Genomic DNA, 20024 nt, shown 5'->3' on the forward strand with positions numbered 1-20024 from the left:
AGAACTATAACTTAATGCCAAAATGCATATTGACGTAAGAGGTATAAGCACAATAAGGTGGAAGGCAGGAGTTAGAAGGGGTCACTTTGGCCTAGAAGATCAGAGAAATCAATCAGTCAGTCACTCTCTCACAAGAACACACACACACACTTTCATTCAACAAACATTTGATAGGGACCTAATATTTGTTGCACATGGAGGTACATGGGTGAACTAGACCAGCATGGGTGCCTGTCCTCATTACAGAGGGAGAGTTCAGGTAGTGCAGGAGGTATAGACAGAGAGGTGAAGGGTTGGGCCAGGGGGCACTGTGGACAGAGCAAAAAGTCATCAATGCTCAGAGGTGATGAAAATAATTAGCTCTAGGGTGACAAGCGCCTCACTATCTAAAAATGTTTGGTGGTTGTAGAATATAAAGTTGGAAAGAGGTGGTTTGGGGCCATTTTATGAAGAGCTTAAATGTTATTCAAAAATTTGTATATTATTCAGATAAAGGGAATTTTTGGAACAAGAGAAGGCATGACTGAGGCTGTGGTGTGGAAGCTGAATCAGGGTGGTAAATCATTCGATAAAAACATTTATTGAGCATTTTTGTGTCCCCAGCATGGTTTTAGGAGAGTAGAGGTATGAGACAAATGTCCAAGTTCCTGCCCTGGAGGAGTTCTCACTTAGCTGGGATGAGACAGCCCACGTGCAGAATGGAGAACAGTCTGAAGGCTATTGCTTTGATCCGGCAAGAGAGACAGAGGTGTCAGTTGAACTGGTGGTGATGAGAAAGGAAGGGAATGGTTAGACTCTAGTCACTAGAGAGAGAATTCAAAGAGGGAAGAAATGACAGGATTTGGTATTCGATAGAATGGGAGGATTCTGGAAAAGGTAGTTGCAATGACTTGTTTTCTGGCTTCAGGGATCTGATACACTGTCAGATACCGGCCAATCCTTAAGATACCATGAGGTTGGAGTCTAAAGCCTGGGGCTGCGATTAGAGTTGGAAGAGTGCCAACTGGGGGTCCCTGCAGGAAGTTCCTCTTGAGGCCCTTCCACTTCATGCTCAGCACCCCTTCTGATCACTTCCACCCGCCTTTTAGTGTCCCCTTATACTTTAAATAGCTCCTCTTAGAACGGGCTGAGGTATGAAGTGTTATGTAAATAATATACGATTTGAAATGTTAAGCCTTGGTGAGATGTATGTTCTTTTGATTAAAAAAAAACAACAACACTTGAAACAAACAATGAAACAATTCCTAAAGAAATCCTCTTTTTATGGTGGACTTTAGGCAAGCAAAGGTGTTTAATAAATAACACCATGACAGTGGCACCTAATCCAACCGACGTATAAACTGGCCTCTGGGCCCTTCCATGTTATGGGAACTGGAAGGAAAAGCTCAAATGCACCGTTCACGTCAAGTGCAATGTTTAAGACAAGCTTCCTAATAGGAAGCCCACAGCTTGCCAACTGCACTCCAATTTCAATCTCCAGCTCCATTCCCCTGGGTTTAAACCTCTTCTACTCCATCTACCCACACAGCTGGTGCTGGGCTCACGCATTTCCTTCCCCGGAGCATCTCTTGAATCTGTCCATTTCCTTACTCTTCTGACAGTATCTCAGTTTCGGCATGGAAAGGGTCCAGGAAGTATGGGGAGGGCATCTCTGCCCTGAAACCAATCTAAAGTTGAGCAGCGTCTCTCTTGAGATGTATCGACATTTTCCAGCTACACAAATTCAGGTTTGTCCTGTCCAGTGACTCCGATTCAGATTTGATTGTTTTCCTTACTTAGATTACTCTGTAGCAGGAAGAGATGCTGTGTGGGGCTGAATCAAGTCCCGTTCATGGCTGAACGATGCAGAGAAGCTGGATTCTTAATATGACTTTCCAAACCAATAAGCAAGGAATTTCTGACGTTTGCAGTATGCAGCATGTGCATTGTACTTGAAAGGACAGAACAAAGTGAAAAGTGTGTTCTATCCTCCTTGGCCATCTCTGCATGAATACTTGCATTTTTATCCCAGATCATCTGAGATTTGGTGTTTATCTCTTGACAATCTGACAGCACTTAACAAAGCCCGTGGCTTCCTATCAATTGATTTCTATAATCAACTAAAAAGTTAAGTATGTTTTAAAATATCCCCTTGTCCCTTGCCCTGTCTCAGAACTTCTTCTCTTTCCCTGCCCTAGCATTGTCCTTGACTTTGAGCCTTCTTTATTCTCCTGCAGCTTCTGAACCCGGATAATCACCACCTCCACAGGCCCGTGGGACCCCTCTTGCTAAATCTTTTTACATGTTCTCTTCTCTTTTCTTTCTAATCTCCCAAAATCGTCACTCCAAGTTCCACGAGGCATACAATACTTTCTCACATGCAGGAAAAATTAAACCTGGCTTAATCTGCTCCACCGGGCTCTAGTTTTGTGAGGATTCAAATTGCCTGTCACCAACCCCTGTGTGAAGTAGATTAACCCTTCCAGACTGTTCTCGCCACTCTGCCACTCTCACTCCCTCCCCGCCTCCCCTTTCGTCCATCACATTTAGCAGTAAATCTTCTGACCTCTGCAGAAAATCTTCTCTCTTTCAAAGTTCTTCGCTGTGTCTCCGTATCTTACCAGTGAATTTTTAAACTGAGTTGAAAACATTTTTCTTCCTTTTAGCTTGTAGTCTATTCCTCCATCATTTTTGTCTTTATTTAACTGGAAAGTATCTAACAGACATTCAGACATTGCTGGTGTAAAACTCATTATTTACAGCGGCTCTGTTAACATCTTATAGACTGTGCTGAAAATATACCATCTCAGTTACCAGGGAGTCTTGCTACAGAAGACCATGCTATGGCAAGAAACAATAAGACAGAACATTGTTAAACTTCCCTCAACATGCCTTCGTGTGGAAGCCCTGGGGGATATGATTCAAAGACTGGGTCACCAAAACAAAAGCAGAAAACAACTCAGCCAACAACCAAACAACCCTGGAAATGACTTGACGTTATTGAAAGCAGAAGTGTTTACACTGAGTTATCCATCTTATCTGCTTTGAGAATATACTTACTTAAGAAAAATATGTATTTATTTAAGTGGGAGACAGAAGTGAAAACACAACCAAGAGACTTCCCTGGTGATCCAGTGGTTAAGACTCTGCACTCCCAATGCAGGGCGCTCAGGTTCTATCCCTGGTCAGGGAACTAGATCCCGTATGCCGCGTACTAGAGCCTGTGTGCCGCAACTGAAACTCCTGCACATGGCAATGAAGATCCAGCATGCCGCAACTAAGACCCAGTGCAGCCAAATAAATAAATAAATAGTTTAAAAAAGAAAGAGAGAAGAAGAAAACACAACCAAATCCAACTCTTAATGGTAGATATATTGTTAGTCCTTGTACTTGTTTGCTAAGGCTGCCATCACAAAGTACCACAAACTGGGTGGCTTAAACAGAAATTTGTTATCTCACAGATCTGGAGGTTACAAGTCAAAATTCAAGGTGTCGGCTGGGTTGGCTCCTTGGAGGCCTGTGAGGGAAGGATCTGTTCCAGGCCCCTTTCCTTGGCTTGTAGATGGCTGTCTTCTCGTTGTGTCTCTTCATATCATCTACTCTCTATGCGTATTTCTGTGTCCAAATTTTCCCTTCTTAGGTGGACATCAGTCATATTAAATTAGGGCCCACACTAATCACCTCATTGTAATTTGATTACATCTGAAAAGACCCTATCTCCAAATGAGGCCTCATTCTGAGGTATTTGGGGGGTTATGAATTCAACATCTTAATTTTGAGGGGGACACAATTCAACTCATAACAGTCCCATGCTTCTTATTCAGCTACGTAATTCACAGAGCCCAGAGTAAAATGAAAAATGTAGGGCCCTGGAGGGGACAGGGAAGTCCAATCAATCTTCACTTCTCGTGGGCCTGTGAGGGATTGCAACCTCCGTGGCAGAAAGCTCTGGGAACACACTCAGTACCTGGACTGGAGACAGGTGATAGGTCCCCACTCGGTCCCCACTCAGTCCCCACGGAACATGCAATGGTGCTGCCAACCCGGTGGGGACAGCAACCTTGTCCTGCCCCCAGATACCACTGACCATCCACTCCCAGGCCCTGGGCCTCCAGTTGCCTGGGCCTCCAGGCAACCTGGTTGCCATGGTGGACGGAGCACAGGAGTATGGACGGGGAGGCTGAAAACCCACCCAAGGAAAATGGGGAGGTGACGTGAGGAGGGACTGAGATTTACTGGAGGCTTTAATCTCTTGGTCTGTGCTCCATTGTCCCACAGGATTTCATACCCAAAGAACAAATTCAGAAATAAAAATTACTAAGGGGCTTCCCTGGTGGCGCAGTGGTTGAGAGTCCACCTGCCGATGCAGGGGACACGGGTTCGTGCCCTGGTCCGGGAGGATCCCACATGCCGTGGAGTGGCTAGGCCTGTGAGCCATGGCCGCTGAGCCTGCGTGTCCGGAGCCTGTGCTCCGCAACGGGAGAGGCCACAACAGTGAGAGGCCCGTGTACCAAAAAAAAAAAAAAAAGAAAAAATTACTAAGAATTCCAAGATCCCAAACCACAGAGCATTCAACCCCAAGGGCAAGGCCCTGCTGAGCATGGAGCCCTACGAGACAGTTCTGGTCACACGCCCATAAAGACTGCCCTGTTAACTGGCCAAGGCTAACACTGTGGAAGAAAGACCTTGGCAAACCACAGAGCACTTCTTTTAGGGCAGAACTGCTTGAGGTTGAGAGTATCTGCCTTAGTTTCTCCATCTGCACAATGGGCTTAATTAATTATAGTGCTGTCCTCATAGGATCCTGATGAGGACTACCTCAGTCACTACGACCCCTTTATAAATGTTAGTAAGAGAAAAACAGATCTTAACTTTGGACATGGGTAGTGAAAAATAGCAGCAAAATAAGACCAATGTTTATAGTTAAATAATTACTTTAAATTTCCTGTTTATATTTTCATAACCAGAAAGGAAATTTCTCAAGAGCGTGATGCAAAAAGCCAGAAATAATGAAATTTTTTCATTAGCATATTTCTTTGGAACTGTAGTAGTCTAGAAAGTACAGTCAATTAGACAGTCATGTGGCCCCGCATGAAAGCAGAAAACTCTTGTCTATTTTGTTTAGCTCTGTATCACAGAACCCAGTTTAGAGGAATTCTCATAAAATTCCTCCATTTTTCTTGAATGACTTTATAAAATATTCTACCCTAAGTGACTCACTGTAGTGTTTATAAGGTGTTCTTGGGTTTGTTTCTTTTATGAACTGTAATATTTCTTTTCACTCTGATCAATTAAAAAATATAATTTATGTTCCTAGCTTTGTTTTGGAACATCTCCTAAAAGGCTTTCAAGGATAATTTCTAAAAGAAGATGGAGACAAGGGTCTATAAATGTCTCAAATACATTACTTTGATAGATCATATGAAGATTCATCACATAGGCAGAACAAAGAATTGTTTCTTCAGAAACCCTGATATAAATAAGCAAACTCTTAGCTCAAGGAAGGGAAGCTGAGGGGACAACGAAACTCTGTGTGGCTCAACCTTTCTGGTAATTGGCGTGGAACCCACATGGTGTAGTATCAGTTACTGTGACAACCAATAAAAGGAAAAGAGGTTAGGAGCTAATGAGAAAGAGTAAAAAGGACCAGAAAAATTGGAAGTCTGTGCTGACTCTCAAAGGCTCATGAGGAAAGAAGCCAGTCAGAGAAAATGGGATGAGAAAAGTATAAAGTGGAAGAGTTTCTGAAAGATGATGAACGGAGATGGAAGAAACAGAGTCTGAGGGTTGGAGTGATTGACGGCCAGGCAGGGCAGCTAAACCAGGAGCTGATCATGCTTTTACTTAAATTCCAAATCCCCAGATTAGGAGAATGGCTCATTGCCCAGGGATATATAAATTGCCTAGAAAAAAATCAATGGCTTTGCACATTTCGGCTTTGTGAAAATATTTACTCCTACTTGTGGAAGCACAGGTTTGGAAAAGGAGGAGGCTGGCCTCCTGTTCCTCCTGTCACAAAATCAAGTCACATGCTCCCAGCAAACAGCAGGATAAGAATGAGCTATTTTATCAGATCGCAAGGCTACACAGGGGTCCTCTGCATTAGTGCTTGTGGATCCGGTTCACATCCCTACTCTACAAGCTCCTGTAGGTGCAAGTTACTCAACCTGTCTTCACCTGTGAAGGAAGGGTATGCACTAATAGCACCCAGCTGGCTGTGGTGAGGGGCATTTTGACCTTTGTATTAGAAATGGGAGCTAAGGGGAAAATCTCAGGGTCACGACTCCTTCCCACTGCTGCCTCCAGGGGGTGGCTCTCACCACCCTCTTTCAGAAACCTTTCCTTTGTGGCACCCTCTCTTCATTGCTCCATACGGAGCGCACCGCCCTGAGCCTCTTCCTCCCATTCACTATGTGACTCCAGCAAACACTCCATTGGCCTCCCCACCCCAAGGCCTTTCACTCCCAACACTCTGGCCTGGTGTTTCCTTCAGTTCAGGCTGTGGCCCATTAATGCATCATGAAGTCAAAATAGAGTGGAACATTACAAAGCAAAATAGAGTAGAAAAGTAGCAGCACGTCATATCAGGTAAGGGTGTTTTTTAATGAAACTTTTGTTTCAGACGTATATGTCTGTACTGCTCTGGACACTCGGTTCCTTGACCCCCTCCGAGGCGGGTAACTGATAACTGATCAGTGTAGTAACTGACACTACACCATGTGGGTTCCACGCCAATTACCAAAGAAGGTCTGAGGACCTTCTTTCACTTGTTCTCGTTTTAGTGACCACTTCTGCAGCAATACCTTGGACCTGGTCACTACTGAGAATGGACCTGCCTCCAAAATTCATTATTTCCATTGTATAATCACTACCCTTCCTGTTCTGCCGTCTCTCTCATCTCCTTACTTTCTCCCTCACTTCCCTTGGTCATTGGCCATTCAAAAGAGCCTACCTTGACCGTCTCTGAGGACTGACACAGCCATGGGCTCCCTCCACCCCTGCTGCTGGGAAGCTGAGTGCTGTAGGGGAAGCTCTCTTACTATGTTGGTTGGGGCCATTTCACATTTATAATTTTCAGCCCTCAACGTCGCTTCAAAATTCTTTTACTTGCCCCCAGTTCATTTCCTTTAGCAACCTCCACAGAGACTATGCCCACTTTTCCCCAGGATGCCCTGTCCCCTTCCTTGATCTCCTCTCTACCCTCCCAGTATCTGGGGTATTTGAATGAAATTTTCAAGTTTTAGCACTTGCTAGAATGAAGGGCTCAGATTTCAGAACCACAATGAGGTCCCTTGCTATAGCAACTAGAGGTAGGAGAGAGGCTGCAGACATGCCATGTACAGTGCTGTGCACAGGGAAGTAATTGTTACAGGGCTGTCAACACGTCAAAATGGTCTGGACTGGCCAGAGGAAGAGGGCACCATGGTGATACTGAAACAAAAGGACAATACTTGGGTAAGTACTATTATTAGTTCCCTTTTTACATATGAGGAAACTGAGGCACAGAGAGCTTAAGTAACTTGCCCAAGGTCACACAGCTGATAAACGGTAGAGCCAGGATTTGAGCCCAGACAATCTGGTTCCAGGGCCCATGAACTTAACCACTATATGACACTGCGTCTACTGATTTTTTAATACAAATTTATTGGTAAATGACTGAAAAGTCAGCACAATACTGTCCATCATCTGCCTCTCAAGGCTGGGATGCATATAATAAATAAGAGATCAATCAGTAACACATAACAAAGAAATTTTCAGATGATAAACACTATATGTATAATCTGCCTTGTATTACTACCTATCCCTTATTAGTGGGTGTGAAACCGACATAGGTGCATATTTTCTCCTGGTTGCTCTGGGGATGCCAATCACGGCTAAGAGTAAGTTAATGTAGTCCAGTGAACACAGGGGCAAACGTAGGAGCCCAAACACAGCTAAAAAACACTGCTGTATTTCAGCTTCTACATCTGAAAAATGGATGGCTGGACTAGACAATGTCTCAGGTCCCTTCTAACGCTAAGATTTTGTTTTTCCATCTTTGGACAAACAGGAAAAACCCGATTTTAAACCCATCTAGATTATACTTGAAATTCCACTGATGTGAGTGCTTGGAGTCAAGGAGGGGAGCCTGTGTGAGGACTGGAGCAGTCAATGTCACACAGTCTCTGTGCTCTTCAGAAATGAGGAGCAGCATTTTCACATCTGAAGAATCTCTAGGCCAACTATGTCAAATGCCTTCAGATTTGCAAACTGTCACCTGGAGTGGACAGGAGGTAGTGGACGATTCTAACTTCATAGTGTCCTTGACTATTAAAAAGAAGGCACTGATTAGAAACTATCTCAGCCGGGATTTGGATCTGCTACATATAGAAGCGATTAGCCCATCAGTGCTAATCCTGGCTCAGAGGAACACCAGCGCATTCTCTCTGTGTGGCTAGGTTCCAGCTTCTGTCCTCTCAGCTGCTGCCCTCTTCTAGATAGACATTTAGTGCCCAGGCAAGACCCACATTTTAAAATGTAAAGAAATAAGCATGGCATAGCGACTGTTTGTGAAGACGGATCACCCCCATGGGGTCACAGGTGCCTCTGCAGGAGGATTTTTATTGAAATGACAAAGGAGGTAAGAGGCCTCTGACCTTCGGCCACTTTAGAATAAGAATTGCTCAACCTGTCCCCGGTAAAGCCTCCTAGGAATGCTAGAGAATGCAGTCCAGAGGAGATTACCTCCAAAATGTATACATAATATGTTGAGAGGGGAAAAAAATAAATACAGACATTGGTGACATATTTTACTCCTTCTGTCCAAGCTTATCCCCAGAGGCTGAGAGTATGGAGGCTGCCTGGAGGCTTCTCCTGGTTTATTTAGCTTTTCCCAACCTCTTTCCTCCCTTCACCATGGGCTTGCACTTTTGCACGCTGGCTCCTTTGCCTCAGAGGCAGCCCATACAGTTATTTATGAAAGCGGTGATCTCTCTTTCTGTCTCTGTCCATAGCCCTTTATGAATCTTATGTACAGTAGGTGCTCAATAAATGTTTGATCAATTGATCCCGTGTACACGTGTATATTGCAATGGTAACTCTGCAGGAACTCTCCACACGCTGGCCTGCCGTGCGCCTTGCAAAGGATCACATTTTACCCTCAATGGTCCTATGTCTGTCACAGGCCCCATTTTTCAAAGGGGAGAAACTGAAGAGCAAAGAGGGTAACTTGCTCCAGCTCACAAGTTCATTGGGGCCACAGGGGCTCCTCTTCCCTATCTGGTCTGAGAAGCGTTAACAGAGAAGATTGTTTTCTTTCCCGAAGGGGCAGAGAGGAGAAGCCAGGCTGGGGCCACTCCGCAGGTGGCGGCGTACACCCAGAGCGCTTGCTTTGGGAGGGGACAGAATGGGACATCTTTTTGCCATCAGGTATCCCAGAGATAGTCCTCCCAAATACACCGCTCTAGGAAAGTTTACATTCGAAACATCTCCTACCCTTCTACGCGCAGCTTGTCCCCGGCCGCAGCCCAGTCAAACCGCCTGCGAGCCGAGGCCCCGCCCCACGCCGCGCCCCCGACCGAAGCCTGGAGGAAGCGGAGCGGGGTGCAGGGCCTGTCACGGTGCAGGACTAGCCCATCCGCAGGGCTTTCTCCGGACGGCAGAGACGCGGGCCACCATATAATCCCGGCCACCCTCGCCCGCCCCAGCTTCGCCCCTTCCTCCTCTTGCCCACCCCCGCCCCCGACGTGCCCATCTGGTCCCTCTGGGCCGGGGGACACTCACCCTGCCACTCGAGAAGCCGCTCGGGGGTGAGTGCCACCGCCGCGCCCTCGGCGGAGCCCGCCGGCACCGCCAGCAGCAGCGGCAGCAGCGGTGGCAGCAGCGACAGCAGCGACAGCAGCGCCATCGCTAACCACTGGGCTCGCCGGACACTGCGCCCGGCCCTACGGTGGGCGAGGCGGGACCGCAGCATCCTCCGCGCTCCACCCCTCCTCCAGGCCTCGCCACCCCTGCGTCCCGGAGATCCACTCCGTCACCGTCACCCCTGTCGCCACAGTGTGCGGACACTCGGGGTTATGGGCTGGAAGGCGGAAAAGTCCAGGCGATTTTCCCCGCCCTACCCACTCCGGCTTGGAGCGGGAGGGAGGAAGAGGGGGTGGACCATCTGCCCATCCCAGAAATTCCTGCCTTTGGGGTGGGGAGAGAGGAGGGGTGAGGCTGCCCCGTGCACGCGCCTCCTGCTTCCAGCCTTCTCTCTCCTTCTTGCGGAGGCCAAATAGGAGTTGGGGGTGAGCGAGTTGAGAATCTCTGGGACGGGAAGTCTGACATCTGGGTTTGCAAACCACCCGGATTATGGTAAACACTGCGGGTTTGGCAGCAGGCAGCTTAGAGGAAACCGAGCTGCTCCGTGGACCCAGGCGCGCTGGGAGCTCTCTGGACCTCCTCTCCCCTGGAATGTGGAGCCCAGAGATCCCTGGGGGTGCGCCGGGGTCTCCACCCTCCTCACTCCAGAGTACACTGAAGCGTCTTCCATTGTTGAGCTCCTTTCCCATTTAAAAACTACCTCCCCCTTCCATCTCCTTGGATCCTCCTAACCCAGCAAAATAGCTGGGTTATCCTGTGTTACAGCTGTTACTGCGTTGTCCCACTTTATACCTAGAAAACCGGTCCAGAAAGGCAAAGTGATTTGCTCTAAGAAGAGGTTACTCCTTAACTTGGCAAAAGTTCCTCCCTAAACTAGGAAGCCCTGACTAGAATGTAGTCTTTCTAAGGGTAGTCTTTCAAATAACTGGCGGAACACTAGAAACATTCAATATTTATGAGAACAGGCTAATGTAAGATCTTTCCTAAATAGTCATTAAACAAAACATTGCTTATGACGCTAGTCATTAAAACATAAGAGGAGGGAAGAAAGCAAAAGGGAGCTTTAAAAAAATAAAAGGAAGGTGATGGGGTCTTGGAGAACCTTGCCTTTCTCAGCTGCCTGTTGGCCAAGACCAAACCAATAGTTTTGAGTAACACTGTCAGCTTTAGACTGAATTGTGTCCCACCAGCTCCCCAATCATATGTGGAAGTCCTAACCCCCCAAATGTAGTTGTATTTGGATATAGGAATTTTAGGAGTTAATCAAGTTTAAATGAGGTCTTGAATGTGGGGTCCTAGATAAGGTCGGCTTTACAAGAAGAGGAAGAGAGAGATCTCTCCATCCAGGCACTAAGGAATGGAGGACACAGCAAGAATGTAACCATCTGCAAGGCAGGTAGAGAGACCTCATCAAAAACCAAAACCTTCAGGAACTTGATCTTGGACTTTCTAGCCTCCAAAACTGTGAGAAATGCATTTCTGTTGTTTAAACCACCCTGTCTCTGATATTTTGTTGAGTCAGCCCAACCAGACTAATAAAACTGTCTTAGCCTGGTTCTCCAGAAAGCAGAGCCTGGGTTGAGATCTCTGGCAGAGAGTGGGATTGAAGATCAGAGTGCATAAGGAAGCAAGGACAGCTACTGCCTTGGCCACTGTCGTGGCAACGTGTGCTCAGTCCTGCAGGAGCCTCGGAAGGTCTCAGAACTGTCTGTCCTGGGGAGAAGAGGAAAGGGGGAAACATTTATCCTTAGGCTGACCATCTCTGCTAGTGAAGGTGGTCCTAGGGTTATTAACTCCTCTGCACACTTCCATAGCAGTGGTAAGCTCCAAGCTTGGTCCCGTGCCTTGGCAACCGGAAAGCCCTGTGGCAGGCAGCAACAGGTGCATGGCACGGCCAGAGGTGAGGTGCTGTCACGTTGCCCCAGAGGGAACCTGTGCAGGGCTGGCTGCTGCAGAGGTGGCTGGAGTAAGAGGTGTGGCTGAGAGAATGTGAAAACTTCCAAAGTGTGCCCTGAGTCAACAGCATATTATTACATATAGAAGTCAGTGTCCCTGCCTGAAACATGCAGAAAAAGGATGCTTTCAGCATACGAGACTATATAGACCTCAGTCATGAAGTACTTATAAATCTCTCCTGTGACTCAGCACTACATCATGTGTTATGGGAATTACCCCAAAGTATAGATGGTTCAGCCCTGTCTGAGTGGGCTGGCTTCTACTGAGGCAGCCGAGCGCGATCCAAGTGGCATAATTAAGTAGGAAAGTGCAGCCTTGATATTAATCTTTGGTGAGATGCAGTGCAGTGAACGTAAAAGTGGGAGAGGCCAGGAGGGGCTAGAGTGATTGCGCAGGGCTAGATGTGTTCAGATGGGGTGAAGGGTATTTAGGAGGAAGAGGCTGTTCTAGGATGGGAGGAAGTCGTGAGAGAAAATACGAAGTCTGGAGTGAGAAACGCTTGCACGGGAGAGAGTGAGTAGGCGGGCCTGGCTGAGGCAACGGGTGGCTACTGGGCAGCCTGGCAAACGAGGTCAGTCACTGGGACACAGGACTGCCTCCCACTGGCTGTGGGATCCCGGTGAGACATCCACCTGCTATGGGCTTCAGTTGTATCCTCTCTCTAATGGGGGGAAAAAGCCTTCCCTGACCCAGAGCGGATGATATTCCAAAGTAGCAGAGCTATGAATATGAACAGGATAAAGAGGAGAAACCAGCCATGTTTCACCTTCAAAGCAATTAGCGTAATGAAGAAGGGTGATGACAGCTTCCTGGCCTACTGACACCAAATTTCCTATTCAATGATTAGAAGATTCCAGAAGGGCTCGTTTTCATCTCTTTGAGGTGGAAATCTGTGGCAAAAACTTTTACGCCTTCAAGAAAATGATCCTTCCCCATACCCAGGTCTTGCGTCTGTTTCAGATTCGGGAGGTAGGGTAGTGTGATGGTGAAAGTAGGTGCTTTGCTACTTACCAGCTGGTTACTTAGTCTCCTTAGCCTCAGTTTCCTTCCGTGTAAGATGCAGATGGTACTATTTGCTGCTGTATTAAATGAGATAAGATTGTGCAGTGCTTGGGACAGAGTCTAGCATATTTTCAATGTCCTTTCATGGGAGCTGTGAGGGTGGGGGGAGGAAGCAGGGCAGCAATGAGCAAAGGGGAGCTCAGGAGCGAGCTCTGCAGACCTCTGTCCTGCTGAAATGATGTCTCCTGCCCCCTGCGGCCCAGAACACCTGCACCTGCAGGCCTTGTACATCTTCCATCATTTTGAATTAGAATTACTTCTTTATTTATAGCTCTCACCTGAATGTAGGTTCCTTGAGGAACCCACTACATTTTCCTTCTCTTCGATTCTCCAGGGCAGCACAGTTCCTGGCACTTAGTAAATTCTCCAAAAGTCTCTGCTGAGTGAGTGAATGAAGGAGGGAAGGAAGGAAGGAGGTGGACGGGAATAGAGTGTATGGAGTCATTTGAAACTCTAGAAAAATATTAGAAACCTGAATGATGTTGAATGAAAATGGTGAAGAAGATTCAGGTTTTAAAACTTACTTAATGTGTGGGTTATGGTGAGGATCAAGATTAACAAATGTATTTCGAGCACTGTAGGAATCAGAGTCTCCGCAAGAAAGGGTGAGACCCTGATTTAATAGTGGTTTATAGTGAAACACTATTTACAAAGTTATGGGCAGAGTGAAGGGAACCAAAACAGGAAGGGAAAGACCTAGGTTCTAGCCAGTGCTGGAAGCTGTCATGACTGTATCGGGGCCTAAAGGAACCTGGGAGGGAGCAGTTATAGGGGCCTCGTGAGAGCTGTACCTCTGCGACAGGGGCCATCTGGCAGGACAGGAGAAGAGCAATTGTTACCAAACTGGAGCCTGTCAGGGAGGAAGCTGAGAAAATGAACAGCCTGTCCCTTCTTCTCCTGCCCTCTGATCTCTTCCAATTGGCTGACCCAGCCAGGAGTCAGTGGTCCAGGAGTCCACAGAAGTCAGCTTTCCAGAACACAGTGCAGGGTGGAGAACTATGGACAGTGAGTCTGGAGAGACAGACAGTGACTATGAACGTGAGCGTGTTCTGTCCATCTCAGTACTGGTGTGGAGGATGCAGCAGAGAGCAGGGTGTGATGAGTCCTTGACCATGATCACAGAGTTCTGAGTCTGGGGGAGAAACACACAGGTAAACAAGCAATTACAATAACAAACTAATATAATAACAATGCATGTCATGATATGAGAATGTGTCTGAAACTTGACAAGTCCTTAGAAGGGCCACTCACCAAAGCTTGAGGCTCAGAGAAAGTGATGCCAAGAAAAAGTGGCATCCAACTTGGCACCTTGAATAGCTAGCTAACTTCAAAAGATATGCTTAAGCGAATGAAAGGAAAAGCCACCAACTGGGACGAAATATCTGCAAATCATATACCTGATAAAGAACTTGTATCTGGAATATATAAGGAACTCTCCAACTCAATAATAAGAAAAACCCAAATATCAAATGGGCAAGAGATTTGAGTAGACACTTTACCAAAGAAGATGTACAGGTGGCAAATAAATACATGAAATGATTTCCAAGACCATTAGACATTAGGGAAGTACAAACTTACACCACAGTGATATACTTCTACACATCTATTAGAATGGTTAAAGTTAGACTGACCACGCTAAGTGCGAGCAAGGATGTGGAGAAATTGGAACTCTTACCCACCGCTGATAGGAGTGCAAAGTGGTGCAAACACTTTGGAAAATTGTTTGACAGTCTTTTAAAAAGTTTAAAAAAAAACACATAGAACTACTTCGTTTCCTAGAACTGCCGTGACAAAGCGCCATAAACTGGGTGGCTTAAAACAACAGGAATTAGTTCTCTCACAATTTTGAATGCCAGAAGTCCAAAATCAAAGCGTTGGCAGGATTGGTTCCATCTTGAGGGTCTGAGGGACAGTCTGTTCCTTGCCTCTCAACCAGCTTCTGGTGGTTGCTGGCAATCCTTAGCATCACTTGGTTTATAGTACATCATCATATGGATTTCTTCCCTTTATATCTCTCTTATAAAAACATCAGTATTGCATTTAGGGACCACTCTGATCCAGTATGATCTGATTGTAACCAATTACATCTGAGTATACCCTATTTCTGAATAAAGTCACATTCTGAGGTTCCATGTGGACATGGTTTTGGGGGGACACTATTCAATCCGGTACAACAACCATATGATCCAGCCTTTCCACCCTTAAGTGATTACTCAAGAAAAATGAAAACACATGACCATATAAAGTTTGTACATGAATATTCATAGCAGCTTTATTTGTCATAGCCCAAGAGTGTACACAACTCAGATACCCAGCAATGGATGATTAGATAAATAGATTTAGGTATATCCAAGCAATGGAACCCTACTCAGCCATAAAAAGGAAGGAAGAACTTATGAATGGAACAACATGGTTGCATGTTGAAATAATTATGCTGAGTGAAAGAGCTAGGCAAAAAAGAGTACATACTTTATGCTTCAATTTCCATAAAATTCTGGAAACTGTAAACTAAAATGTGGTGACAAAAAGCAGGTGAGTTGTTGCCTGGGAATGGGAATGAGGGGCTGATGGGAGAGGAGAGATTTAGCTGAGCAGAAAAATGTTCCAGAACAGAGGGAATAGAGGCAAGAGTGGACATGAGGTGTTTGAGAAGTTCTTTTAGCAGGGAGATTGGGTACTGAGGTGGGAGGTTCCAGGAACATTAGGGCTAAATAGGAAAGCTGAGATTAGATCTTAAATCATGTTAAAAAACCTTTATGCTAGAGCCAGCAGGGAGCCATTAGGGGGTTTCATTGTGACCAGATTTATGTGTTACATTTTAGAAAGAACATTCCTGCCATAGTATGGAGAATGGACTGGAGGTGAGCAATTCATAAGGGTTAAGAGGCTGCGGCAGGACCCTGGATAAAGAGACGGCTCTTGTCTGGACTAGAAAGGAGACAGTAGAAGACTGGGGAAAGTGAACACACCTTGCGAGATGTATAAGAGGAAGGATCAGATCAACAAGACTTAGTGTTTGAGCGGGTGTGTTGGGGAAAAAGAGAGAGTTATCAAGAATGATGTCCCATTTCTGGCATGGCAACCTAGTGGCTTCATCCTCTGAGAAACCAGTTTGGGGAAGGAGTAGGGTTTCAGTCTGGGATACGTTGAGAGGCTGGTGAAGATATCTAGGGGGCAGTTCCATATATGGGTATTAAAGTCAGAAAGCATAGATTTGGACGTTATCTGTTGTTGATCATTAAAACCATGGGAGTAGATGTGATTGTTGTAGGTCAAGAGAAAAGAGGAGAGACCTGAAAAGAATCATAGGGAACAACATTTGGGGATAGCTAGAGAAACAGACTGAGAAGGAGTTAGGTGTCTGGAAGCGGGAGGAAACGTGTTTCATGGACAGAATCATTGACAGCTCCATACTCTCTGGAGAGATCAATGGATGTAAGGGCAGAAATGTGCACTGGATTTGGGGACGAGGAGGGAAATTATGACCTTGGGGAGACTGCTCCTAATGGTTGGAGGAGAAGGCACGTCAGTGGTTTGGGGATGACTAAGACGACTCTTCCCAGCAGCTGGTGGCCGTGGGGCGCAGGACATGTAGCTGTACAGGCTGTGCGTATATGGTTGTGGGTGAACCGGTTGCTGCTATTTTTGTTACTTTGTTATTTTTAATTTATTTTTTATTATTTATTTATTTATTTATTTATTTATTTTTTGTGGTACGCGGGCCTCTCACTGCTGTGGCCTCTCGCGTTGCGGAGCACAGGCTCTGGACGCGCAGGCTCAGCGGCCAAGGCTCACGGGCCTAGCCGCTCTGCGGCATGTGGGATCTTCCCGGACCGGGGCACAAACCCGTGTCCCCTGCGTCGGCAGGTGGACTCTCAACCACTGTGCCACCAGGGAGGCCCTACTTTGTTATTTTTTAGATGAGCGACTTGAGCACATCTAAATGCGGATGGGAAGGATCCAGCAGAGAGGGGGAATTCAAAGATACTTACTGTTGGAAAATTCAGAGTGAGGTCCTTGAGAAGGAAGAAGTTTCCAGAGCAAAAAGTGAAAGGATTCACTTTAGAAAGGAAGGTGATGCCTCCCTTGATAGCAGGAATATAGGAAATAATGGTTGTAGACACAGGTAAATCTGTAAACTGAAGGTAGAGTTGAGAGTTCTCTCCTCTGCTAAGTTCTAGTTTCTCTGTGAAGTAGCAGGGGCATTCATCTGCTGAGCATGAGTGGAGAGCTGGAGTTGGGGAGAGGAGGTGAGACTGGCTCTGACGTCCGCAGAGAGAGCTGCTGGGGAAATGTGGCCGGAAACCTGGGCATAACCAGAGGCCCAGATGTGGTCAGGGACTATGATTTTAGAGTGGATTTTTGTTTTCTTAATGATGCTCCATAGCCCAGGTACCTGCAGGAAGGTGGACACCAGGCTTCATCCAGACTGATGTCACCCAATCAGGATATTACCTACAGGGAGTTGAAGATATTGGCAGGAGAGAAGTTGATGATGATGGTGGGATCTCACAGGACGTGGCTCCATGATCACAGGTGGACAAGCTGAGGCAGACAGAGGGGGATCTGGGGCCATACTGCCAGTCTCAGACCCTGGGTTTGTCATCTGCTGGTTGTATGACTAGGGCAGGTTTTATCTCCAGGTGCCTTAGTTTCCTAATCTGCAAACTTGGAACAATAATAGTGCCATTTCTTTGGTCTGTTATGGAGATTAAAGGAGTAAATACCTGGAAGCTGCTTAGAACAGTGACTGGCAGAGTAAACACTCAGCAAAGGTAGTTTTTATTATTGTTATTACTTACATAAAAAAAAATATCTGGGGGGCAAACAAAGACTGAGGATTGATTTGGTCTCTTGCTGGGTAGAGAAAAAAGCCATACGATAGACCTTGTTTCTTCCAAGGAGCTGCCATTTCTGGAGTGCTTGCTGTATCCACAGCGTGGTGGTGAAGAGGTAAGTCTGCCTGGGTGGGAGTCTGCTCTGTGACCTACACCAAATCACTGTGCCTCGCCCAGCCTCTCTTTCCTTTCGGTAAAAGGGAGCACAATGAGTGCCCACCCCATAACATAATACAGGCAAAACACCCAAAACCTGGCAAGTAGTGAGTGCTCATGAGATGTAACTACGATTATTAGATGATACCCACAACAGTTACACTGTGAAGTAGGTATAATTACAGTCACTATATACTGATGAGGACAGAGAGCTTAAATGACTTACTGTTAAAGCCCTACCCTGAACTACTCATTAACTTCACATAATAAGTTATCTCATTAAGAGGAAACTGTACTGTAGATAAAAGAGAATATTGGTTTACATAAGACATGAGTTTTCTAACCTATTTAATATGTACTGTCAGCAGCTTTCCCCCAGCCATTTATTAAACACTTCTGGATGTGTTCAAAATATTGCTTTATGTAGTGATTTACCAGTACTGTGGTATTTTAACTAATAACACCCACAGTGACTAGAGTACTAATGGGTGAAAACAAGTAAAAATTCATTGGGCTAAGGGCCAATGTCCATAATGAGTTAATGAACTAGTTTTTCACCTTAGTCTAGGTAGCAATGAACTAGTTTTTCACCTTAGTCTAGGTAGCAATTTATATCAATTTAATTCAATTCACGGCTTTCCCAGTGTGTGATATTTAGCCAGAAAGTTCCACTCACTTGGAAGTTTTAGCTGAGCCTCTGTCTTGACTGGGTCTTCATAGGGAATCTTAAGTCTCCCCTGTCAGCACACAGCCTAATTTCTGCATATTCATGCTCTCCTTCTGCTTCTCACACGTTAACCTCGTAGAGGAGGTGCAGAGGTAGCAGGCAAAGGGGCACCACCTGTAGAGGAAAGAGGAGACCCCTCCGGAGAGCACGTCACATGTTTTCTGAAACACAGATGGCCCAGTGGTGCTCAGCCCTCACTGTGGTCAGAGTCCCCCGGAGAACTTTTGAAAAGCACCAATACGGAGGCCCCTACCCCCAGTGATTCTGATTCAAGGGGTCGGGGGTGGGACCCAGGCAGCAGTACCTTTTTTTTAAGCTCCCAAAGTGATTGTAATGTGCAGCTGGGGTGGGGAACGTCTCGCTTCTCCCATGAATGCGCATTGGGTTCTGAATAGATGAGGGCAGGAGGTAATGTCTGGCACTTGAAAAAAAAGTGAAACCAACAAGAAACCTCTCAGTTCAGGGAGAGAGGTGAGTTTTAGATGTAAAGTTTCCACTTGGCTGTGTTGTAATCACACAGGGAGGGAGAAGCAAGGTATGGGCAGCCACAGCAGACCCGGAGACCTGGCCTGGCTGTCACGGGCTATGGGACTGCCTGACTCTAGGGGCCCCATTTGGAAACTTGTGCTACCAAAGAGCCTTCTCCAGCTGTGCATCTCTGGTTGTCACCCTGCAGGCTATAACTTTCCAGAACTTAATGGGAAAGCCTGGTGATGGATCAATATTTATTTTACCATTTATTAATCATTTTCTAGTAATTCAGATATCCTATTCCATTTAATATTCAGAAAAGTGTGTACGGTAGTTTTTGTAATCACCAATGCGCCTTTTAAATAGAAACAATAACAAAATCGAGGGGTGGCTGCACCTTTTGATTTCATCTAAAGAATTCCCTGATAAATCGAAGCAGAGTCTGTGGGTGTGTTCACATGTTGAAGGACTAGGTAAAGGGAGGAGGAGGAGAAAGAGAGAGCAGGGAGAGGTGATGGGTTAAAAATTCTTCTTCCATTACTTCTCAGCTGTGTTCCTTTGGTCAAATTACATAACCTTGCTCAGTTTCCTCACTATATAAATAAAAACAAACCTACCATAAAAATTTCCAGCAGGGTTTCCCTGGTGGCGCAGTGGTTGAGAGTCCGCCTGCCGATGCAGGGGACACGAACATCCGGGAAGATCCCACAGGCTGTGGAGCGGCTAGGCCCGTGAGCCATGGCCGCTGAGCCTGCGCGTCCGGAGCCTGTGCTCCGCAATGGGAGAGGCCACGGCAGTGAGAGGCCCGCGTACCGCAAAAAAAAAAAAAAAAAAAGACGGCAGCCTTACAATGCAATATTTTCTCCAAAAGAGAAAGAGCAGAAGATATAAATGTTGAAGCAAAAACAGGAGAGGTGACAATATTCTTTTTATTTATAGTTAAAGTTGGTATTAAACATTGATTTTTTTGATCTTCTGATAACTGATTTATA

General features: G+C 46.0%; 1 protein-coding gene across 1 annotated transcript in view; it reads right to left on the reverse strand.

The window, feature by feature from the left end:
- PLA2R1 (phospholipase A2 receptor 1) overlaps window positions 1-9865 on the reverse strand; it is a 108807-nt gene extending 98942 nt beyond the window's left edge. Inside the window, 1 exon segment of the mRNA XM_065880141.1 lies at window positions 9742-9865. Within this exon segment, the coding sequence (XP_065736213.1) occupies window positions 9742-9865 (124 nt within the window).
- Between the last annotated feature and the right edge of the window lie 10159 nt (window positions 9866-20024).

Source organism: Phocoena phocoena, chromosome 7 (assembly GCF_963924675.1).
Source record: "Phocoena phocoena chromosome 7, mPhoPho1.1, whole genome shotgun sequence".
In the NCBI taxonomy this organism is placed as follows: domain Eukaryota; kingdom Metazoa; phylum Chordata; class Mammalia; order Artiodactyla; family Phocoenidae; genus Phocoena; species Phocoena phocoena.